The sequence below is a fragment of the Sparus aurata genome, chromosome 6 (genome assembly GCF_900880675.1).
Source record: "Sparus aurata chromosome 6, fSpaAur1.1, whole genome shotgun sequence".
In the NCBI taxonomy this organism is placed as follows: domain Eukaryota; kingdom Metazoa; phylum Chordata; class Actinopteri; order Spariformes; family Sparidae; genus Sparus; species Sparus aurata.
In genome coordinates this window covers 24,979,728-25,005,429 of record NC_044192.1, presented here as the reverse complement: position 1 = coordinate 25,005,429, position 25,702 = coordinate 24,979,728, and the positions used below count along the sequence as shown (strand labels likewise).

The window sequence follows — 25,702 nt, the reverse complement described above, 5'->3', positions numbered from 1 at the left end:
AAACCAACGTTGCAGCACTCCCCTACACAACTGATTTAGATGGGGACTTGTTTTACCACATAAAAAACAGCAAAAATTACATGAATGGCTCCATACAGCTCCTAAATCTGCACTGTAGCTGTTAAGCTAAAAGCATTAGCGTACACCCCGGCTGAAGTGGGTCTATGAGCTCTACGTTGTGTTGAGGGTAAATAAATTATGTTTTTTATCAATTTGCGATCTTTGGGCTTTAACTGAACAATATCTGCATTACAACTGAAACCTAATACTGCAGCCTCTAATCAAATGTAATCACCATCATGTAAGCATCATTGCAAAGTGTGTGCATGCATGTGCATCCACACTCATCCTCCTCTGTGGTGCTTCCCTAATCTGAGCCGGTGACATAAAATGCATCCATATGAGTGTATTTGTGTAGTAGATGTGCAATTTGTTTTTTGTGCACAAGCATCCTGTCCTTTATTAAGAATACTAGTGCATTGCCCGTAGGAAGCATGTATTCCTATAGAAAAGTGGTATGTTAAGTAGCTTTTTCATGGATGGCGAAATGCGGTTGTGTTTGAAGGTGGGACGTCAAGGATATAATTGGCCGTTTTTGACTACTTTTGATTATACCATTATATTTCACCTTAAAAACTATTTACCTTGCCTTGTTTGGTGTCATTATTTTCAGCACAACCTCACATGTGTGACTGTACATTTATTTTTTCATTTGACATATAATATTAACACTAATATATATATTATATATATATATATATATATTAACACTAAAATCACAAAATAACATAAAATCAGAGTAGGAAAAAGTTAGATTTTTTACTGTGAAAACCACAAATATGTTTAATGAACCAATTGCATTAGTTATAATGCAAATATAAATTGTTGTTTGCTAAATTTGTGCATAAGTTTTGGAAATTTACAAAGTTATATGTAACTATTTACATTTAAATGCAGGCAATGCCTCAGGCTCCTCAGCTCAATGAAGAGCTGCACTGCCTGCTCCACATTCAGCAGTCTTCTCATTGTTTTGATTCACAACACAAAAAACCGACTCCACTACACACTAAACACACATTATTTGGACATTATTTACCCTAAGTCCGGATTTGGACGTGCCGGTGCGTCCGGTCCGTTGACTCGGAAGGTGGGCCGTGTGGGTGGGCTAGCAGCTAGCAGCTAGCTACACACGAACATCCACAGATTCTGATTCCACTTTGTTGTCCTTGCGTATCCAGATCTCCTCAGACCTGAACAGACTCGGTCCGGACTCGTATAGACTCATTAATCCACAACATTCAGTTTAGATGCACAGAACGGAACGGAACCACCGGCAAAATCCCGGTCTAGCTCACGCCGCTGCAGGTATAAATCCGCTTGTTTCTTAAGGTATGTCGTGGAGTTGGGCTCTGCAGTGATTGGCTCTGGTGCGCACGTGACTGTGGTGGCTACAGTTGACAATGCTTGCGGAATTGGTAAAGCATTTATGAAATAATTTATTAACGGTATCATTGCAGTCCAAACTAATCCAACGTCGCACACCCTTAAACCACACAGCAGCCATGTTCTAAGTCTCAGGTCAGTCTAATCCTGATCCGCAGAGATATTTGAGGAACACACACACAGACAGACAGAGATTCCTTGCTTTTATAGAGAGATATTGCAAAAAACACTTAACTGTATTATCAGTAGTTATTTCGTTTAATCCCTCCATCTTCTATTCTGCATCATCTGCCAGCTGACTCAGCAAGTCTGGCTGTGTGGGGCATTGACCTCATTTCCTACTAACATCAGGTGGATGGAAAGCAAATCCGTGGTCTACACACACCCACACACACAAACACACACACACACACACACACACACACACACACACACACACACAAACCAACACATTCACACAACTAATCGTAAATAAACAAATGAATGGGATGTTGGATATGACAGACTGAGCGCACATACACATGCACGCACAGAGAAACTTAAATAAACAAATGAATCAAATGGAGAATATAACTGACGAAAGACACACACACACACACACACACACACACACACTGACCCGGAAACCTACTATATACACAGTTTCATCTGAAAACTCTCGACCTACTAGGACACAAGCCAAAACTACGCTCCACCCAAAGGCACAGGTAGCTACATGTAACTTTCTGCTAAACAAAGAGGATGAAATAGCCCTGAAGTCTTTGCTACCGTGTGTTGTTTGCTGACAGCTGGATCATTTATGTAAAAGAACATGTTCGTTGGTTGTAGAAAAATAACCATAAATAAAGTCAATTCAAAGGATCATCATACATGTTTTTACTGTAGCAATAACAGCTTAAGGTTGTCCATGACATGATGGAGAATGGACATGTTAGACGTGGCACACACGACTGTAGTGGTGGGTGACAGGAGAACGTCCAATTTTGTCAACCATTTCATATGAGGCTGTATCTGTAAGCAATAAGCGTGATGTCTTTATGAAAACCATGTTTGTATGATATTAGCAAGCATCAGTGTTTTGTGATTTCTCAGATGCTTAACTCGTTGGGTGAACCAAAAACAGACTTTTACATTTCCCATGTTTTTTTCCATATTACCCACCAAAAAGTACAAAAAGAGTGTGCACACTTAAATCAAACAGATTGTTGCTTTGATTCAGTTTTCAGTCTCAAAATGAAGCACACATCAAACGACTATTTCTGTATTCTTTTTGGATTCTGATATTTAATGTCAGTTAGAAATTCAAATAGGAGGCTGACTAATGACTGATGGTAGCATGCATCAGGCCGAGGCTATATATCTATACTATATTACTATATTAATGTCACATGAGACTATATAGGGACCTCAAATTTCGGATGTCGTTACATTGTGATGGTATAAGTGTTGTTCTGTCCTGCTTTCAAGGCTGCATTACAGTAAGGATAGTAACATAGGAGGACAAAGTAAGGCATTATATCCACATTACTCAGAATTATTTATCAAAAATCTTATTGTGTTAATACTCTGTCAAAGTACCAACAGTCATCCTACCATCATGGTTGCAATATCAAGATGTTAGAATTCTTTTTATTTCAAAAAGACCAGAGAAGGGTCTGTGGTAACAGTCTCTATGTTGTTATTAAGCTGGCTGTACTGTACTTTACTGCACACACGCACACACAGATTTAAACTATACAGTCTTATTTATACACTTTCATCATCCTTGTCCCACAAATTCAGACTACACACACACATGCACGCGCGCGCCAAAACATCCCCTTCCCAGAATTCCAAGTAGCGAGCTCCATGGCAACCATTCATTGACCCCAATCACCATGGCAACAGGCATCAGCATTACTCACGCTTTTTTTACTGACCAATTTCCTCTTTGTGTCTGATGTGTCTGTCCCTGTATCTCCCTCTCCGTCTCACCAGCTCCCTGATTTTCCACTGATATGGTCTTTTTCCGGGGAGGACGTCAGCCAAAAGCCATCAACCTGCTGATACGATCTCTGTCACGGACAGGCAGGTGTGTGACAGCGGTGAGCAGGTGGCTGTTGTGCGGCCTGTGGTGCATCTGCTGTGCCCGCTGCAACAGTCAAAGTGCCCTTGAGCAGCAGACTTAGCATACTGATCCCTAAGAGCTACAGAGGCTCTGTGGTCAGTCTTGCTCACTGCAGAATCATCAGTCACAACATCAGTCATTCAGTCTATATAGATACTACTTAGCTGCACTGATTCCCCATGTTTCTCCATGCCATCACTCGTTGCAAGAACAAAGATAAAATCACTGGCTTTGTTTCTGGAGAATTAAAACCATAAATAGATAACATGTCTCGAAAGAGTGGATCATTTTGCTATGTCTGAGCAGACGCAGGTGGTTTTTGGGGTGGGGACAGTAACTGCAGCCCATCCTTCATTTCTTTGTTCTTACAGCCGAAACCACACTTACCCAGCCTTTATATTAAAATCAATTTTGGTCACTTCAAACAAACATTTGCAGCTTTTACACTGATTCTCTGCACAGTCAAATGCCTCTCTAGAACAGGATATAACAGAGTCATCATATTCTGAAAATTAGTCTCCGTTCTTTGCTATAATTTTTCTCCATGGCAGCCGTTTCCCCCCCAGAAATCCTGAATTCCCCCATCGCTCTTTGTTTCATTTGTGCACGCCTCCGTCTGTCCGTCTGACAATCTCTCTGTCTGCCTGCTGTCTGCCTGTGACGCGCCTTCATTAGCTGCTGGCATGAAGCTCGGGATAGTGTGTTTTGGTTTTTGTGTGCTTTTTTTCGAAAGAGAGAGAGAGAAAGGAGGAAAGACAAAGAGAGAACACTACAATAATAATGACGCCAAAAAAAGCTCACTTTGTGTTGTTCAGTCTCGTGTTGATGCACAAAATGCAACTTGTTTCAAGTCGCCACGCACGTGTGCAGGCTTAATTAAAAGAGCCTCAGTAAATGATCCTCTCACAAAAAAACACACACACTTGCCTTAACAGACTGCCTTTTCACACCAACAACAAGCCAAGTCAAACACTAGTATCTTATGTGTGGCTAACAAAGAAGCCTTCACTGCTTCCCCTTAAACCCCCCCTCCAGGCACACAACAAACATCACACTCATTCCCTGAAAAAACATTTGACTGCGCCAATGGCCGACGAGACAAAGAGACCAAACATGATGCTGACAAACAGGACAACCGTTGCCTGTCTCCTCCTCCAGTCTCAGTTCGATGGTATTACACGAAAACGGAGCAGAATGAGACGAAGTAATGTGCTGATCCACTGCTCGTCTGCAAAACGAGCCATTCAGGCACATCCTTTCATGATTGATTCATATGCCCATTTGCAGAGAGTTAGATGAAAAAAAATGTATACCACTTTCATATTTGTGTGCTTAATAGACAACAACAGTCAGTAGCATAAAGACTTGAAGCAGGTGGAGACAGCAAGCCTGGCTCTGTCCAAAGGTAACATGATCCACTTACCGACACCTCTAAAGCTCACTGGTTATCCAGGAGGCCAGAGGAAACTCCAGGAAGTTACTGCATCCCACCAAGAAATAGTCCTTCACATTACCCCCATAAAACAACACTGTCTTGTTTTCATACTTCGGGTCTGTGTATAGATTAAACAAACATACTGTACGTCTCAATTAGTGAGCTTTGCATTTGCTGGTGGAGGTGTTACTTTCGGAGAGAGCCCGGCTAGTTTTTACCCTTGTTTCCTGTCGTCATACTAAGCTAAAATAACCTGCTGCTGGCTGCAGCTTCATATTGAACAAACGCGTGTGAAATGATTCCTCTCATGGGGAAGACAAAGCGGTTTATGATCGGACTTTCTTTTCTTTGACATTGTGAGCAAAGATCAGATAGTAATCAAATGTTCACAGGGGTTGCAACTAACAATCACTGGCAATTAATATGTCAACAACACTTTGTTTGGAAGATTATTTGTTTCATTTGTAAAAAGAAAAAAAAAAACTTGCCCATGTGAGTTTCCTGTGGCCCAATTTCATAGTCATAGTCTTAACAAAGACTTAACAAGTTAATCAATTGTCGATATTGTTCCTGATGATGTTTCTATTGATTGTGGAGCAAAGACCAAAGTCCAACTATGGAAACCTTCAGGTGCAGACAGTGATCTAGTATATTACTCTTGCTAGAGCAGCAATGATTAGTCGAATTATCAGTTTTTTGACTGAAAGAAAATTAACTGCAGATTATTTTGATTCGAATCCATTCAATTTATTTTCAAGCAAAAATATCAAAACATTTGCTGGTCCCAGCTATTGAATATAAGTATTTGCTGTTGTTTCTTTGAAACTAATCATTGTAAATGAATGAACGAGTCTTTGGGTTTTAGACTTTGTTACGCGATTAACCAATTCCTCGTGAAAATTATCATTAGTTGCAGCCTGAATTCCTGGAAATAAAACATGTATTTTGATGTTTAAACAGAGCATGTCTGGTGGCTGCATCGGTCAGGGATATTGGAGAACAGTGGCTACACATTTGTTTGAACAGCTACATAATTCAGCACAGCACCACCACAAACACACCATTAGAGACGAGCTACAGTTTCTCTTCTTCCCATCAGCTGTCACAACACCTGCCTGCTGGCCTCACCAGAGCAGATACCTACGCCCGAAATGCGATGTCTTTGTTATCATTACTAACAAGCAGCCGCTCTGCCCACCGCTCGCTCCATAAACACGATGCATTTATAAATATTTCTGGCCGACGAGTCTGGGATGTGGGAACGTCATTATATCATTCCAGAGTACATTCCAGCTACGGGCCAACAGGAAGTGTACTGGAAGCTTCAGAGTGTGAGGCAGACAGAAATGATTTCTCTCTAATGTATTGTAACTGCAGCTCAAGCCAGGTGGAACTGCTTTTTCTTGGAAAGTACAACATTTTCTCTCCTGTCTTGCCAAGAGAGCGAAACAGGGAAAACTCTGACTGTTTTCCACAGGAAGCCACTCTGCTGACTTTGAGAAATGCAACGTGAGTTACATCACCATTAGGAGACCGTAATTGTTCTGTTGCCAGTCTTAAACCTGTGTGAGTGACAGAAACACGACCTTACTATAGCTGTCTAAACACACATATAAATATACAGACAAACAAACAGCTGTCTCCTTCCCTCCTGCTGTGCATTAAAGTGCGAGAACATTTTAGCACATTTCTATCTTCAATCGTTGCTGATAAACACAACAAAAAATGTCTTTATGGTGTGATGTGTTTGTCTCATTTCACTCAGTCCTCACAGCAGGAGGCACCACACTGAGCTCCACTGTTGGATTGGGCCATAGCCTCTCCTTTGACGTTTGCAGATCATTTTTAAACACTGCAATCTAAAGGTTGGAAGACACTGTACAACCACAAGTTGCTGACCTCAAACCTCTGACCCGTCATCCAGGTAAGCTACCTGTCATACGGAAACACATATCATCGGCAGGGACCACGCAGCCTTTTGCCCTGAGTCCTAAGGGTGGAGAGCTCTTCCCTGGGTGGAGTTTGGGTGTTTTAGGGCTCGAGGGCACGGCTGATCATGCTCCACTCACACTCTGAGGAATGCACGCTCACAGACTCACTATAGAGCAAATGATGGGCCTCATCTTCTCAAATTAGGGGGTTAAAGAAGTAGTTGGAAGAGGCAGAGGAGAGCAGAGGAGAGAGCACAGGAATGTCAAGCTTGTTAACATGACAGCAAGCCCCCCCTTGTGTATTTACGAAGCAAATGTGGCATGACCCCCCCCCCCCAAAAAAAAGTTGCAAATTGTGTTGAGAAACTGTGATGGCACAGCTCAGCAAAAACTGAGCTCCCACCACAGACTGAACGCAGCGGGGAGCCAAAAAGGACAGCCTGAAAGTGGGACCGTGAGCTCATCCCAAACTCCAACCTCTTTAGCCTCCACTGACCTCCCAGCGGGTAATAAGCAGCAGCCGACACGCACACACACGCAGCCTGCTTGAGAAATGCAGGGGAGGAGGACCGCCCGTGGTTTATAAGCACTTTGTTCCCAGGACTCTTTTGCTTCTGTCCTATTTGCATCCATCCTACCAGCAGCCAGCTGATTGTGAGGGACGACAGAGGAGTGGTGGAGTGTAGAGATGGGAGTCACACTGGAAGACATTATAATTGTTCAGTGGATATTGGCTGCAAGAGTGAAAGGGAGAGACAGTACAGACCTGTTTAGTGTCTCGGGTCATGTACTACCACAGCTAAATATTTACACCACATGTGTACATCTGTGTATTCGTCTGGGAGGGAATGAATGCAGGCAAAGTGTGATAAATATAAGCATGTCTCAGTGAGACTGACACAAGAAGCTATATGTAGTGGATACAGTAGCTCCCCATTTGCTATTGTAAACACAGAAGAAGAGCAGTTCAGCTGGGCTGATGACCTACAAAGGATCAGTATCAGTCTGCAGTTGTACAGTATGTCTTTCGCTCAAGCTTAAGGCTGAGCCATGAACTGAAGTCACTGTGTCTTTTGAATTTGTGTCCAACTGCCTCTTCACATCGGACGAACCAGTTCTTCCATTTATGAGAGCTATCATACATGGGAACACGGACAGACAAATGCATTTGTTACAAAAATGTCACACGTAAAAATTGTCTTTTCACACATGAAATTTTCACATGTGAATTGAACATTTTCATAAGTGATTTCAACACTAGCCAGCAAATGTTCACATTGCTAAAGCTGGATAACATTAAGATCGATAACGCTAGCTAATTTAAAATAAATGACCATGACCTTAGATATGTGATTAGCTTTTGCACAGGTGAGCTAAAATTTAGGCAAGTGCAAAGAAAATGTCATGTGAACTGGTGATTGGCTTTTTCACATGTGAATAAAACATTTCCACATAAGAAATCTACATAATCACATGTGAATAACAGATGTTTTTCACATGTGGAGTCAATTCCAAAGAGAAAAGGCACGATTGTCACTGGCACTATTAGCTCTCTGTTGCAAATATTCAAATAATATCTCCACAGTAGTAACACACACTTGATGTTCTCACCACAAACTGATGACTCTACACTGCAAGAGCTCAAGAAATATTATGATGCAGTGATGCCCATGACTAACCCAGCTATGTATCACAACCCCCACACGCCTGCAGCTGAAAACCAGAGAGGGAAACTAAATCAGAATGAAAGTGCATGTTATCCTCTAGGATATTCCAGCTCTTTCCTTCCATCAAAACAGGCTTTTTCAATGACAAAGTACATGAAGATGGCAGCGAGAGACAATATTCAATAAAAACCACAGCAGTCATCTGCAAACCCCACTAGTGATAATCAGAATATACCAACATTCTGATTCAAGCCACCACCGCAAAACACCTGTGTTAACTTGTGTTTACAGGAAGTAGAAACCTCTTCATACACCTGCCAAATCAACTCAAGAGTCATCCCCACTCCTACCCAACTGGTTCATAAAATGTCGACACACGACAGAACGTAATGCAGATATTACCTGAGTGGAACCTTTACAGGTACGCTGAATAAGAATTCCTCTGCATTTGTACAAGGAGACGCTGTTCTTATTAACTGACGACAGAATATGACCACTTTCTGAAAGAATGTCTGGCACAGATAAGGCCTGCCTTTTGTTTCAGCCCTGACACACACACACACACACACACACACACAATCTCATTTGAAGGACATCTCATATGCTAAGCAGAGGTCCGTTTAAAGGTCCTTTTTGTAAGATTTCTAAGTCTAATTCCCAACTCTTCAAGTATTTGCGCTTTGGGTTGGCAGGTCGGATCGATCAACAACCCAAAGCGTTAGAATTTGATGAGTTCATAATGACTCTCATAAATCACCTACCTTACAAATAGGACCTTCAAATTGAAGAAGTATTTCACGGCTGGAGAGATGGCCCTGCACAGAGTTTCTCTTTAAAGTTTACAATTGTTAGTATGCATATACTCAGACGTTGGTTGAAAATCAGCAAAGTTGCTGCTTACATGTTTGATTTAATGAGACTTGAATCACTGAACTTCCACGATAGGATTTTAAAAATGTGACGTGGAGTTGATGCTTGATTCATTGCACACGATTATTGTCTTGATGCAGTTTTGAAGTGACGTTTGTGAGCTCACGGTAAATGTAATGTAGTTACTACACCCCGCTTGTTTGGGACGATGAGATTACAGATAACAGGAAATTCTCATTCGTCATTTGGGACACACATATCGCCCAGGAAGCCCTCTAAACAAGAGGTCCATGTTGGTCTTGGCCTGAATATAGAAGCAGGTGAAGCAGTGTGACAGTTCTTGTTAATATTTGATAACATCCCTCTTCCCACACTAACCTACAGTAGCACGACTAAAAATATATGTTCCAGGCTGAGGTGTGTATTTATGGCTCGGTGTGTGTGCATGTGACAGAGGAAAGATGCCGCTTTGATCCAGCTGTGCACCAGAAGAAAGAAGCCTGCATCTCTCCTGTTATCTTTGGCAGCGCTGACTGAACACCAGCGGAATAAAACTCCTGCTGACACCACAGTCATATCTGCCAGAGAGGAAACAACCAGTGATTTACACTTTTATCCATCTGAGAAAGACACATCAGTGCCAAAGACTCAGGAAGGGGCGCATTCTGGCTGCCTGGTTGCCATTAAGTAATTACCTGATCGTGGACACCTCACTCACGCTATTTGATCAGATCTCAGCCACAAAGTAACTTGAGGTCCGGCTTTGGGTTTCAGGGTTTGGCTCCAGTACTGATATGCTGTTTGGGTTATTTGATGTCTCAATGCATATTTAAATTGCTGAGCCTGAGCCCTGTGTTTACATATTTTGGTGTATAAATGACTAAATAGTCACCAAAAGTTAACTTCCAACAGTTACAGGCTCAGATTGATGTTCTAAATGCCAACAACATTACAGAAAGGAGTCCAGCAGAGATAGAAAATGTTGTTAAAGAGTAAAATCCTTCTTGTTAAACCAGAAACAGACGCTGTGATGGTCTCGCCAAATCCACCAGACTCCATCTGCAGAAACAGTAATTCTATCACTGTAAAACACATTTCATTCAAGCTCAACAGAAAACAAAATAAAACTAAAAAACACTTAAATGCAAGACAGAGGTTTAAAAATTGAGGAATTCCTCTTTATTGAGATTTTTTAAAACTTAAACCTAAACTTTAACTTTCATCATCGTCTATCTGTACGCAGCACCATAGAAAAAAATAATGTTAAGCACTGCTTACTAATGCTGCTACGTTGTCTTATAGACGACAGACAGAAGAGGTTCATGTTCTTTAACTGCGGTCGATGGCTTAGCAGATAGCAGTTTTCTCCCTCAGGTCAAAGGTCCCACATGTGTGAATGTGTTTGTTTGTGTATTTGTGTGTAAGCATGCTGGGAAAGCTGTCAGTCTACTCTAAATATAATGGAATGTTAATGGAATGGAATGAAAAAAACACATGGATTGATAGTTGATTCATGGTGAAGGGGAGCTTATATTAAAGACAAACTGGAATTTTAGGAGTTGTAGCTCCTCCATGTAAGCGTACATCACTGGCTGCCATGATATCTAATCATACAAGTCAACCAGTTTAAACTGTGAAATTAGAATCAGGCTGTTCTCCTCTTTGCTCACAGAGTGTTGTCAATGTGACACTTGTTAAATGTCACCTAAGCACCTAAATTAATGTGAACACACACCCACACACACACAGATTCAATGATATTGCCAGCAAAATACACACTGATCTCAAAATCCTGATTGACCCGTCAGCAACATTTTTAAAGGTCGCACAGGCCCGAACGCTTTCAATGAATGGCCGTTCAATAAAAGGCTCACACACACACACACACGCACACACACACACACACACGCACACACACACACACACACACACACACACACACAAACACAAATGGTCCCTTATCCTCGAGTGCATGTGTAAGAAAGGAGAAGGAATCTGCTGAAGATGCCGTGTAGACAATCTGGGAATCACAGGACACAGAGCTCACAGACAGAATCAGTGTGGGATAATATAAAATAAAATCTAATGTGCTCTACGGCCAAACAGCAAGTCCCATCACTTTTAAATGTGAGTGTCCAGTTTCTCTTGAAAACTTGTTAGAAGGCTATGACGGCTATTGAGGATACATGTAACGATATACAATATGACGGTGTGTTAACTAATGACCACACGGATGTGTTGAATTGAGGCTGGGTAGAGAGTGGAGGGAAGGGTTCAGGGTTTGAGAAAGAATGAAGAGACAGGTTTACATTAACATCAGGGGTGGTCTTACGCAAGGCCCCCGCTCGCTGAGACAGCTAGAGAAACAAAGCATGCGGGACAGAGAGCCGGGGTCTGGAACATGTATGCAGTTATAGTCAAAGTGCCAGTGTGTATACACGTCGTCAGATCACGGTTCCACCTCGACAGTAAAATGTGTTGGAATGGCATTTCAAGCCCCTTAATTACCTAATAACTTTCTACAAAGATTTAAAATGGTGCCGATGATGGGTTCAGGTTATGAGTTGAGTTCTTTTCTTAGCACTGAGTTTATAAGCAGTAGTTCACCTCAGTATCAGATCATGCAAAAGATGGCCACGCAGCTCATGTTACAGACCTGCTGCTGGCTGATCTTCATTTAAAGAGAATTTTCATACGGCTTTAATACACAAGCCTCCATCATGTCATCCTCACTCACTACCCGTTCTTGTCGTTCACACACTCAGCTGATCGTGGTCTCAGCTGCTCTTCTATGTTCAAACTGTTCTACTTTTAACTACAAGGGGATGACAAAGCTGCAGGAAAAAGGTGCACATGCAACGCTGGCCAAGGGTCAAGAGTGCTGACTCAAGTTACGTTTCACCAAAAGTGAAGTATGATGCAAAGGGACACTTTTTGTAGTCTTGTACCATTTTTACAAGAGTTATGAAGTTTAAATGAACTCTGCCTTACAAATGATGCTACCCGTTTCACACACTGTGTGTAAATAAATTTTTGTTCGGATATCATTTCTCTCTTGTCCAAACAAGGCCACAAGTCACCGTGAATCTTTCAGTTATGCTCGTCTCATGTGCAGTTAAGCCTTAATATCCCTTCTCACCGGCCAGAATTTCTCTTACAGAACCTCCCTGTTCAGCCAGCTACATCTGTCCGCTCCAGACACACACACACACGCACGCACGCACGCACACACACACACACACCGTAATTCCCACCATGATTCAACACCCACATACCAGAGCAATGGTATATTGAGCATGGTCATCCTTCCTTCCTGCTGCAAGACATATTGTCCATTATAGACCGGTGTCTTTTGCTTCAGCTGTTCTGATTTCTCCACTTGTACGTGATGGGCGATCCATCCAACAAATGGAAGGAAGCACTCCCCGTGTGAAAGAGTGCATGTGTGCCTTTGTGGGGGCGGGAATGATGGATCCCAAGAAAGTGCAGGAATGCTGACACAGCAGATGGGAATGTTTTCATTTGGTTACAAGGAATTCCACAGAGATCTGAGGCCGAGGATGCAGGCTGAATAATGGAAGAACGGGAAACGTGAAGAAGGAATCCATCCGTTTTATAAGAGGGCAACCAGTGTTCCCGTCTCTCTGAGTGTCTCTGTAGGAGATTGGCTTGTCAATCACACGTGTGGTTCCAGCATTGCAGGAGTGTTTGGATTCAGTGAGGATCAGGGCTGGTGGGCTGCCAAACGCGCAGTGAGCCTGCAACAACAACCTGCGAGGGAACGATCGATCATAAATGTCTGAACACACTGAAGTTGAGATTACGAAGGGACAACTGAGAAGATGGAATGGAAAAAAAGTTTAAACAAATGATGCAAATGATTGTGCATTAAAGGCACCGGAAGTTAAAGTCAGTGGTCCAAAATTCTGACGCAATCCAATTTGGCTTCCTCCTCACAGCATCACACACTGCCCAGGGCGACAGGGATGTGGGCGGAGGAGAGGGAGAGACGGAAAAGTCTCGAAGAAGGCTCAAGAGTAAACAGGAAGCAAGAAACAATTCACCGAAAAATAATAATAGGATTGAAAGGAAAACTAAGTGAGCAGGAATAAAACAAAAGCAGAGAAAGCCGGGTCAAATCTGAACCAGCTGCTGACTGGATCCCAGATGTGAGAGTCACACACACACACACACGCACACACACACACACACACACACACACACACACACACACACAGAAACACACTCGCACCATCTCTCCTGCTAGTTTGCATGAGATGGTGATGAGCCAGAGTGCACTGCATGACTATTTCATTTGTCACCTCAGGCAGTGCCGCCACTTGACAGGACAGCTGTCCGCTTCCTCCCACTGTGACTTTTTGTGTTAATATGCTGGAAGTGTTACCAGCAATGTGTGTGTTTTTTCACTCATGCTTTGCTGCCAGGATGCGTGTCCAAAATGCAACTTGTGACGCATTGATGGTGTGAAATATCAGGCAGGATACCAGGCACTATAGCAACAGTGAACAATCATGTCTCCCTCTCTGTCTTCCATCCTCAGTCTTTGTGTCCATCCATCTGTCCGTCCATCAATTATCTTCCATCTCCTGTCCGCCATCTATCATCACCTCCAGTCGTACCAGTTCCTCCTCCTGTATCCTCCTCACTACCACCAGTTATAAAACAGACAGACCCAGGTAGTCTATTGAAACCCAATCCGCCTCGCTGCTGCAGCCATGACATTGATTCATATCCATCCCACATCCGAATTACCAATAATGGGCGGAAGGAGAAAAGAGAGAGGGGGAGGAGGAGGCAAAGGGTGAAAACAGGACAGCGTACCTGTAGGGTAGATGTCAAGAGAAAGAGAAAGGAAGACAAATGTGTCAACTTCCGCCGTGAAACAAAGAAGCGTGTGAGCATGAGAGGCATGACTGATGTTGACAAAAGACCTCTCACTCTTTATCTTTTGCTGTCTGCCAGTTGGTTGAACCAGTCAGGTCATTATTGAACGCACGGAGGGCCCGGCGACACCACTTCATTCCCTCATTGTGCGCGGATGACAAACATCCACTTGTGGCTAAATGTCTCTTTCTACAAGAACACAACTGTTAGTCATACCACCGTCAGAGGAAGGGATTTTCTTCGACCAACATTCAACCTGACTGATAAACAGATACACAACTGAAGTATGCATGCGTGTGTTCGTGTGACGGAAAGACAGCCTCGTGGAACTGGCTCGTCCCGATACATTTCAGGTTTTGGCTTGAGTCACAAGATGTAAACACTGAGGACTGCAGTTGATATTCAGTTTAGTTTTAAATGGTTTCCACTGACCGAGAAATGCTTCAGGATGAGGAATTATTTACCAATCCTTCTGCTGTGCTGTATAAAGAATTGAGAAATTGTGTATGACAAATCCAAAACAAACAAAAAGCCACCATGAAGTTAAAAGTTCTGTTTCCGTAGACAAAGACCTCACTGGCTTCGGAGACACCACGTTCTCCTCTTGGACCTTCAGATCCTGCTGTGTGAGAAACCGTTTGCTGGTTGACCCTTTGACCCTGCAGAATACGACCCCGTAACAACCACGTCACATTATAAAACCACAGAATGTGTACTGTATGTGCGAAGACACACATGCTGCTATATGTTTAACAGATTTTATGCATGTGTGCATGCATGTACAAATGTCTTGAGAGGGTTAATCCATGCATGCCTAAATGTGTCGCCATCAGCACTGAAGTCTGGCCACATTCCACATATTATACGCCGGCTGGTTCTGCTTGTTTCCCCCAGTGCGATTTAACGACTTCCTGGGGAGTGAACTCTGCGCGGCAAGTTTCGGGGTTCACAGTTCAAACGTGGCTTCCATTTTGAGCACTTGAACGCCTAAACAAAAAGTCAGTCTGCTTGTTTGCAAGTCAGTCATCACGACAGAACATTTAATTTGGTTTTGAAACCAACAAAGTCTTGAAATCTGCAGTGGAGTGAAGACAAGAGAAGTGTTTAAACCGGGCAAGACACCCAAGGACAGGCAAACGTTTCTCACTGAGAAAATACCGTGTCGTGCCAAGATGAAGAAAGCAGCCCGGGAACAAGATGCAGGCAATTTACTTAATAGTTTTGATTCTAGTTTCAACAGGCCTTGGCAGGATTTTAACAATCTCCCCAACAAATCCTGACCTCAGTGGGGATGAAAGATTGCAGCGAGAGCTGTGAGAAGATTCCACTTTTTTTTTTTTTTTACACGTTTTTCACTCTTGTAACTCAAGACAGGGATCAAAATTGGTCCATGCCTCAGTTGTTAAAGTTAGGACGACTTCAGCTGCCACACACCCACCTGACCCGAGTAGAAAAGCTTTCACATTTCCCAAAATCCTTTTCACCTTGTTTGCTGTGCCTGGTTTAAAGTAGAATGACTGGTAAGCAAAGAGGCATAAGTAGTGAAGTAGGTGCCGCTGCTGATGGTAATGTTTTTATTGAAGAAGTAATTACTTTAATTGTGAGCTCTTAATTAATTGCCTATTATACTTTACATCAATCATTGCTCTATAATTGGAAAAGTGATTGCAGAGTCAGAAGCATTACAGTTATGATCATTAAATGACCGCTCACTGTACCTCTCCCCTGAAACGCAACTGTTCAATCATAGCTTCGCCACCCTAATCAGGATGACTAGATGTTGAAATGCTGGGTAGAAAGTTTGAAGGGTGGTGTCTTTTTTTAGCATCAAAAACATAACAGGAAAGGAAAATGTAAGACATGGATAAAACTGTGTGTTTTCTGTCATAAGGTGCGAATGTTAGCACGCAGGCTAATTGACTTAACCCAGTTAAGCTACTTCCAAACCGGGAAGCATCTCACTGTTAAACTACATTGTATTGTACAAAACATGCAAGTAGAATACAATAAACCGCAATCCAGTTCAAAAATCCCATAGGATTTTTGTCGAGGGAACAAGTTCGATGGCAGTAAGCCTACAAATGTATGTCATCCCTGCAGCAATCTATAGAGTGATGTAGCCAGCTAGATGGATACGCTGATTGGACAAATTACTTTCTCTAGTTTTTCTTTATGCAACGTTTTCAATTAATAGAGTGTGAGTTATATTGAGCAATATGGTGGATGGGGAGCTTGTGCCAAAAAAGAACTGTCTTTGATCCAATGTGTGTTTTAATGGTGGAAAAGGAAGCATGCACAGTCTATTTCTGATCGGACTACAGTCTATAGGGCATTTCAAAATCATAATTTAGAATGTGGATTATGATTAGGATTAAATAGATTGTCATATTATTTTTTCAACAGATCGACCACCCCTAGCTTTGAACACAGAGCAAATTCTAACCTGCTTTGAGGTTTAAGCATCCGCCTGTAAAGCCCGACTTTCACCACAAGGACAGGTCTTAAAATAACCCAGGCAGGTTAAAGGTCAGATTGATGTTATAGATAAATCCGTTAAGCCATGGCGAATGGCACCTGAGTTGAGAAAATATGAATTTTCCAAACAAGCACAGAAATCCTACGTGCAACAAATCTAAAGGCTCACAAGGCCTTTGAACTGCAATGAGACGTAAACTGTGTCAAACCAATGTCTGCAATTCTACATCATCCCGCACACTACGGCTGAAAAGGAAGGGAAATTACATTGAGGTTCTCGGGGTAAGAGGCCATGAGTGTGTGAGCTTTAATAGGGTGTGTAGGCTATCCGGTTGATTTAATCAGTGTGTGTGGTTACTGATAATCCCATTTTATACATGGGTCCCACACTAAGTCCTCCCGCCAACACGTGCAGCAGAGCGGCAGAAAATCTGCCGCGCCGCCGATTCAGTGGAAGTGTCCACGTGCTGGACTGATGTTCTCTCGTGAACCTCTTCAACCTACTGTATGCCTGAGAAGCTGGCAGGCAGAGGCAGGAATATGAAAACATGATTAGCCTGCATACTAGCCAGCAGGAACACACATGTACGCATGCACGTGCGACACAAATGCAGACCAGAAAAAAAGGAAACGCATATAGGCTCCCATTAGCACTCTTAGCAATCACTGCTTGCTACAGTGATGGAAGGAAACCATCCTATTCTCTATCCTCTGCTGAAGGCCACACTTTACTGTCTTTAGCCCCCAAGAACCAGAAACACTGGTAACAAAAAAAAGCCCAGACTTTTTAAAAGCACAGTTGTTTAAAACCGGTAGTGGGTGAAGGGTTCTGTTGAAACAGAAATCCCTGTTAAGCCTCGCTGATGTGTTGTAGGCCTAATTCAATCAATCATCAGTGACAGGAGGACCGCGGTGACACACCTGCTCTCACGTGACGCTTTAGATTTGGGCAGAGCTTGAAGATTTCCGCTTAGGTCTAAATGCGGGTTATCATTATCCTTCTGCTGTGTGAATTGGGCTTCTGTTTGAATGATCACTCTGGATTAAGCCATCAGATCCTGTTTACTGGTTAATACTTACTCTAATGCAGGAAACGGAGCAGGAATTCAGGATTTGTAAGCAGAGAAGCAGTTGAGATGCACTGCACACCATGTGTCCAAGCGAACTGTGACCGCATAAAATGCTGTGTGGGCAGACACGCAGCTTGCGAGCTTTGGGGCTGTTGAAAACTCTCAACTACTTCCTGGAAAATATTATTAGCTCGACATCTGCGGCTACTGTGCCCAGTCATCTTTCTGCCTTTTCTCATTTGAACCTCTTTAGGTCATTACGTGATGCCACATGGCTCTAATTTCCTGAGGCATCGTGCTCATTTTTATCTGACATCATCTAGAGACATCAATCTGACGCACACATGCTTGGAAAACAGCAAGGGTGGGGCTGCCCTCTTTGTCCAACTGGTCTTCTGTCTTTCAACAGTGAGTCTCCTTTGTTGAACAGAAGAGCACCACAGATCTTAGTCAACTCATGCGTGCAGGCGTGCCAACAGGACCAAATCCAGTAACCTCCATTCTCCTGCCCTCTAACAGTACATCGCCGCTGTCACGACTCCTTTGAAGTAACCTCAGTTTTTCATGCTTCTGACATGAATGACGTGTTTCCTGCAGTTCACAGTCGGAGCCTTCCACCAAGGCCCCCACCTTTTAACACACAGTGAGAACTAAAATATTTATGTGAACTGATGGTGGGGATGTCAGATATCTTTATGAGCCCTGACGCTCTGCATTGTCTTCCTGTGACAAATGTAGGTTACCAGAGTTTAAAAGGTCAATTGGTGGTTAAATGGTTGCTTCCTCAGGGAGGAGGAAGACAGTAACCAAGCTCATCACCAACATCATTAGGAGTTTACTAGAACCTGTCCTCTGTACCACTGTCTAACATTTCAGCACATTGGTAACAGAGTGCAAGAAGGTGTTAATAGACAGCCTTTTAAAAGTTAAACACAAGGAAGGATCTTTACAGCTGTTTTTAACGTAAGAATATGATGTTTTTGTTAATATGTTACTTGCAAGGTTATTGCCTTTTTATATATTATTTTATAAGAGCTACACTGTGTACGTCGGCATCTCAAAATGTCGCCTGATGTGAATTTTCTCTACATTATTTGCAATTTTGTTCCGATTATAGAAGACTTTGTATAAGACCCACCACAGAGATATAAAACCTGCATACATACACAACGGGACAAAGGCGAGCATTAATAAATTGGTTGACCTTCCTATAGCTTCAAAGGAAACCTTTTGCTCTAAGGGGAAAATCCCTCAAGATGAGGGTCAAATGCAAGAGATTAGCTCGCCGTTTTCTGGTGTTTGCCAGTAAACACTGATGGAGGTTCTGGGACTGAGCGGTTTAGCAGAAACACAGAATTCTCAAGCGGAGCAATTTGGTTAAAGTCGTCTTTAGCATGACAAAGAACAGGAGCAATAAAAGCTTTAAACTGGATGGAGGAACTCCATATATGGAGGGTAAGAGGATGGGGATTCAGGGCCAGCGTTCGGAGCACATCTCCTGCGTATACGTGGATGCATTAGGGAGAGTGGTTGGGAACGAGTGTCTTGACATTAGCAACTTAATGTGAGTGGTCTGGAATCTTTCTAAACGTTTTGCCAAGGACTTGATGTTTCGAGAGAGGATCTATTTCGGGTGAAGTTCAGAGGGTCACGGTGGCTCCGAAAGAGGTTTTTCCCCAAAATGAGTTAGAGACAGGCAGACAGGGACGTTGGGTGTATCAGTGACAACTGGCATGTCATTCTATTGGTCCGTGACACTTTCCAGGCGTCACTGCATCATTGTGAGCCCACTTTGGCAACAGGTCATCTTATTCAGCGCTTTAAAGCATTTTTCTTTCCTGCTGTAAAAGCATCTGCGCCGTTTCAAGGTCAACATGTACCGTTCCCTTTTACTCTGTGACTCGACTGCGCTCTCTCGGCTGGCACACACCGAGAACAGCTGTGTGTGTGTGTTTCTGTGTTGAAAGTGACAAATACCAGCCTCTCAGTACATCCTCGACCGAGGCAGAGGGAAGAGGGAGGGGTCATTACCATGGCCGCCAAAGCGACCGGTCACCCTTGGCAGCAGCAGCGATAATATCCCTCCTCAGGCTAGAGGAGGCAGCGTGGTGCATATTTACATATTTCACAGGTTGCTGACCAATAGGAATTCATTATCTCAGACAGGCAAAGTGATGATGTATGTAAAAAGAGGATAATAGGTGATGACGACGCAGGTAGGGAATAGAAACTGGAGCAGGTAGGAGAAACCAGGGCACCTGATAAATATCTAAGCATCAAGTGCTTTAAAGGTGCACTGTGCAATTTTGGAGAATACATTATATTCAGAAGGGGGGGACCTTCATTGGCTGATTTTAATGCCTATATAAACTGTATAAACAAACCGACCTCAAAGGACAATACAATTTCATAGTGTTGTACTTTGTTTATATTTGGCGGACCCTGCCATCTTTCTGGCTTTAGAAAGAAAAAAAATGTATTACCTAATTAATATTGTACATATTAACATTTAGATTTTGAATTTCTTCTCCAAAACTACAAAGTGCTCCTTTAATCTGCTTATAAATGGAGACATGGTTTTAGCCTTTTTTTTTACATTGTGCTTTGAAACGTTTTACCAAATCCAGTTCACTAATGATCTATATACACTTACCATGTTCCTTTATCTGACAGTATAGAAAAATAAGACTGTCTCTCTGTAGTTTTTCAAATTTCATGGTCTGATGATTAAATTCTTCAAGGCTTCATGTACGGGCTACATCCCCAACTGGGACTGGAAAAGCAGCACAAGCCACAGATCCATGGAGCGAAGGTCTCCGGGAAGGGAATGAAGAAAATAATCACTTCAGATCAGTCAACATAATAAGACCTAGTTTGTTTACCTTTCCCACATGATGTGGGGTTTAAGAGCTGCTGATATCAAATCACAGGGTCTGACCTTTCATACGCTATTCATGCGAGTAGCCATAGCAACCACACCTGGGCTCAAACCTGACAGGAGCTAAATAAGTATAGTGGATATCAGACAGAGACATGAAAAGTCCCTGTCAAAATTAACTTCTGAACAGCCGACAATGCTGCCAAGCTGACTAAAGGATTGATATGTGTGTGATTTCCAAAGAATGAAAGGTGTCTTTTCCTGGCTGCACTGTGCGACATGCAGCAACCTGAAGCCTGACGAGACTGCACATCTGAACATGAGGTAAACAAGCGCGCAGGTTTGACAACTTCGATGTGATACGAAGGCGGCGAGTGTAACACAATCCTATCCAGTCCTATGGGAAATCATTTTCCACTGATGATTACTGATAACAGTCTACATGGCCAGAACTTTATCTATTAAGTCATTCCTGTGCAGTTTTGTAGCGCACTACTTTAAAATGTCTTTCACCATTCCAGTTTTGCCATTTCTTGATCTAATGTCACCAGTTTATTAAAAACCTGTTGTATGTTCGTAGGAGTATAAGACTGTTGTGTGACACATTTGCAAATGTGCTCTTTGTCCAACCCGCTGTCTCCTCTCACTTTCTGAGTCTCATTGACTCACTCACTCAACCTGTCGGGACAGCCTGGTGCCGTATATACCGTCTGAGGATGGGATAAAGAGATGGAGACAAACAATATAAAGACAGACAGGTGCGGCGGGTTCAACCGATCTGTGAGCTCCTCGCTGTGCACTCAACAAGTTTCATTTTGTTATTAGTTCACATATGACACCGATTGATTTTTGCAGGGGAATCACACCAGTGTTAAGCTGAGGTATCGTTGCGCGGTGAGAGTTTCAACATGAGACTCTGGCACCTTTCCAACTCCGCCAAACACGTCTCTGTGTGGGAAAATCAAAGTAATGACGGTGTCTTTTCAGAGCACCCACTCTCCTCTTCCATTCTTACAATTTCTGTCCTCTTTTCTCCCAGCTCTTATTTATCTCACTTACAGCAGCTGTTGCTAGGCAACAGCTCACATCCACATATGCATACTTATATCATAGAATATAGAATATAGTCAATGAAAGGGCTAAATATAAGTTGTGAGAGGCGCATGTTGTGCTTTCCTACTTGGTCATACACTACAAGGTGATTTTTAACAATCACAGGAACATGTGTGTATATTGTGTAATGCATGATGCCTAGCACTGCTTATATATTACGTTAAGTGAGTTACTTTTAGTTTTGTAATGAGGGCCTTGTTGAAAACTTGTCATGCCAGCAGAATAAACCCACAAACCCGATAACATCTGTGAACCTTCAGTGTAGACAAGCCAAAAACTGCCCCAGTTTCAAAGGGCCTCCAGGGGATCAGATTACAGCCGTTCAGTATACCAACAACTATAGTACGGCAGGTGCACTGGCTTCATCTAAGCTTTTGTTATGGAGTGAATATAAGAGGCAGGGCAGAGAACAATATGGGAGTACAGTAAGGCTGAACAAAAAGATGCGTGTTATAGACAGTCTCAGGCATACCTTACAAATTCCTTCATGCTCACCCAATACTGCATACACATAATGCAGGACTGGTACAAGTTAAGACCTGCAGTGAGAGGGTGTGTGTGTGAGCTGTTTTAGCACCATGTGTGGGAAGACAGACACGACCGGCTCACTGCTGTTCCTCCAGGATGACACAACAAGGAGGAGAAAGAAAACTGCCATTTGTTTATCTGTGACAGATTACGTGGCTGGTAAACTTTGAAAATTGTGCTTTGAAACTCGCTGCAGTCACGTAGCCGGTACACAGTGTCCTCGTAATTATTCTCACTGTCTTTACTGTCACATCGTTTTCCTCTTTCTCTTATCAGCAGTTGTGTCACATGAATCTGCTCTTTGGACAACACCTTCCCTATTTATTCATAGTTCAGGTATTAAGAATAGCTCCTGGATATCTGTATCTTTATATAATAAGCTAAAACTGTGCTCTGGTTTTGAACTATCACTGTCAATTAATTTTTTCTTTAAACAATGTGTGTGTTGATATATGTCAGGGCAATCAGAAACTAAAAAGCAAGGGTGCATGCACAGATGTTCATAAACCTGGACGTAATCATGTAGAGCTGCACTGATCAATCAATCAAAAGAAAATTAGTTCGCAAATTAATAATTTCAGTCATTTTTCAACCAAAAACATAAAAACTAAGCTGCTTCCAGCTTCTTAGATGTAAGGGTTTGCAGCTTCTCTTGATCATTTATGGCAGTGATGACGAGTCTTTGGGTTTGGACTGTTAGTTGGACGACTGAAGCAAATTTAAGACGTCACTTTAGGCTCTGGGACGTTGTGATGACCATTTCTTACAGACTTAGTCCATCATTCGTGAAAAAAATCTTAAATGAAATAATCATTAGTTAACACTCTCTTGTATGTATTATTATCCTAATGTGACTCCAGAGGCTCCAGACTGAGACAAGTGTGCATGTTAATGTTCTCAGTTGCAGAATATTTATGAATATGTAAAAATTTTGGTTTAAAACATTAAAAAAAGTACTTAATTTTGTCAACAGAATATGGACAAATAGCACTTTTGACATTATGATGTCTACATACTGTGATGCAGAGCTATCTGCTGAAGATAGCATGCTAACCAGTTAGCCCCCGGCCCACCCAAGTCAAAAATCGAACTACACACTAACACTGAACGGGTCCTCAAGCTCTCCGTCCCAACCGCCAGCTGCACAGCTAACTGAGCTAACTAGCTAACAGCAACTACAGTTGACCTCAAGTGTCATCTTTTGTCCACAACCCAAAGATATTCAGTCAACTGTCACACAGGAATAAAGAAAACAGAAAACATTCACATTCAGAGGCTGCAATAAGAGAATTTTGACTTGTTTTCCCTTAGAAAATACTCAGGAATCGCTGTAATAGTCGGCAACTAAGCAGTTAATCAATTAATCATTGCAGCTCTAATCACCATCATTACGATCATGGTATTAGGCAACATAAGATTTTCCTCCTGCTTGTAAACTGGGAAAGGAAGGAAACATCAGCTTCCTTTGTCAGTGTTGGAATTTTCCAAACAGTGTCTCCATGAGACCCTGGGAAAGTGAACTAGGCAGAAAAAAGGGGAAGCGTCCCTCTGACCTTCCATCTCTGCCTTCCATCACTGAGGTGGGATTTGAGCGCCAAATTGAATGCCTGTCTACCTCACTGTCCTCCACTCTTTTACTCCGCTGTCTGCTTGCGAGCTGTCTGTTAGTCACAAAATGTTCCACAAACTAGAGAAGTTGTGTGGCGAGAGAGGAGGAAGCAACAAAATGACACACGCAGAGAAGAGAGAAGCAAACAGGCTGCAGACGCTGACATGGAGAAACAGAACAGGAGATACAGGAACAAACAGAATCACATTCTGCTCCTACTCAATGAAACTGTGAATAAATGTCACTGGTAGTAGCCCATCTCCTTGGCGTAAGTAACAGGGGATCCCTGGCCTACATGCTGTTAGAATCTCCTCTGCTAGTTTCCCATCGGCCTCTACAGGAGTGCAGCCAGACTGGCACGTGGACTGAGTGTGCTACAACCCTCCAGCGGCCATGCGAGGGGCCGAACGGGCTGGATCTGTGCCCGGGATACGAGCTCCGTCCCTGCAGAGAGAGGGTGAACTCCTCTCTCCCTGCTGCATCTTTGCCAGGCATGCAAGGCTGCTGCTGCTGCTGCTGCTGCTGCTGCAAGGGCATCTCCTCTCCAGTCTCCTACCACAGACCCACAGTGGGTGACTGCAGGACCGCCTCTACGAGCAAATGGAAAGGCTGCACCCAACCTGTATGCCATGCTGCAACACTCACTCACACAAACAGCAGGTTGCCCTTATGCAAACACACTGGGTATAACGCCACATTAAAGGAGCAATCCTCTCTTCATCAGAGGATATGAGGGGTTGATGGAGGCATGACACCAGGACTGAAAATGACTCAATTCTTGCACTCAGGCAAAATGGACCCTCACCATGCATGGCTATGAGTGCGCCTCCTCTCATATGCACTGAGCTAACGTCACAACCCACATTCAAAAACCAGACAGTCACATCACATGTTCTCCAACAGATTTAGCACAGTGCAAACGAATGACAAACCAGATGTGACATTAAAAAAAAAAAAAAAAAATGGGGGGATGTGATCAAAAAGAAATGCAAAAAATATTAAAGAAAAAAAACGCCATCCTGTTGTTGAACACATGAGCGGATCAGACATCATTCACCCTGTTGATGCCAACACAAATCCTGAATGAGCGGAAACATTCAGTCCAAGTGTAAAAAAAAAAAATCATGCGTAAAAGAAGGTGTGCCATTTTTTGCGCACCGCTGTGATGTGCCTGCGAGGAGCAGCGTGCCTTACCTGAATCGGGGGGAATCTTTTATACATTCTTCAAAGTCCACCGTCATTTTTGCGTTTTTCTCGTGTATTCCCACTTCAGTCAGCCAATGTCATTGCCCGAGGCGGGATGTCGCTGCTTGAACCGTGCGGATGGTGACTGGTATCCCCTGACGCGCAGCAGTCTGTCGCCCCTCTCCCGGTGGCACCGTGACACAAAATGCGAGCTCAGTGCGCGGCAGGCTGATTACTACTACACACTGCTGCCGCTGCTGCCGAGACAGGCGAGAGGCGTAGCTGCACCGCGGAGACTCACTGAGGAGAGGAGAGGAGAGCGCAGACAGGATACAACCCGCCGCAACACCACCGGAGAACAGGAGGAATCATGGGAGGAGGAAAGTGACGTGTGAGAGGGACATCAGTAGTGCTGGAGTTTTGACTTCTTTAGACTGTTGACCTTCTCCATGTACCTCGGAAGTAAGGTTACGTTGTGTTAAAAAA

The 25,702-nt window shown here is 43.0% G+C and overlaps 1 protein-coding gene across 5 annotated transcripts in view; it reads right to left on the bottom strand.

Moving 5' to 3' along the window:
* Positions 1–25,518, bottom strand: part of LOC115583436 (arf-GAP with coiled-coil, ANK repeat and PH domain-containing protein 3-like) — a 63,860-nt gene extending 38,342 nt beyond the window's left edge. For 4 of the 5 annotated variants that reach the window (XM_030420279.1, XM_030420280.1, XM_030420281.1 and 1 more), the window contains exon 1: positions 25,226–25,518. In XM_030420279.1, the coding sequence (XP_030276139.1) occupies positions 25,226–25,272 (47 nt within the window). In that variant the 5' untranslated portion in view covers positions 25,273–25,518. The remainder of the gene's footprint in view (positions 1–25,225) is intronic. The other variant, XM_030420283.1, reaches the window with a different exon arrangement.
* Positions 25,519–25,702: the final 184 nt, after the last annotated feature.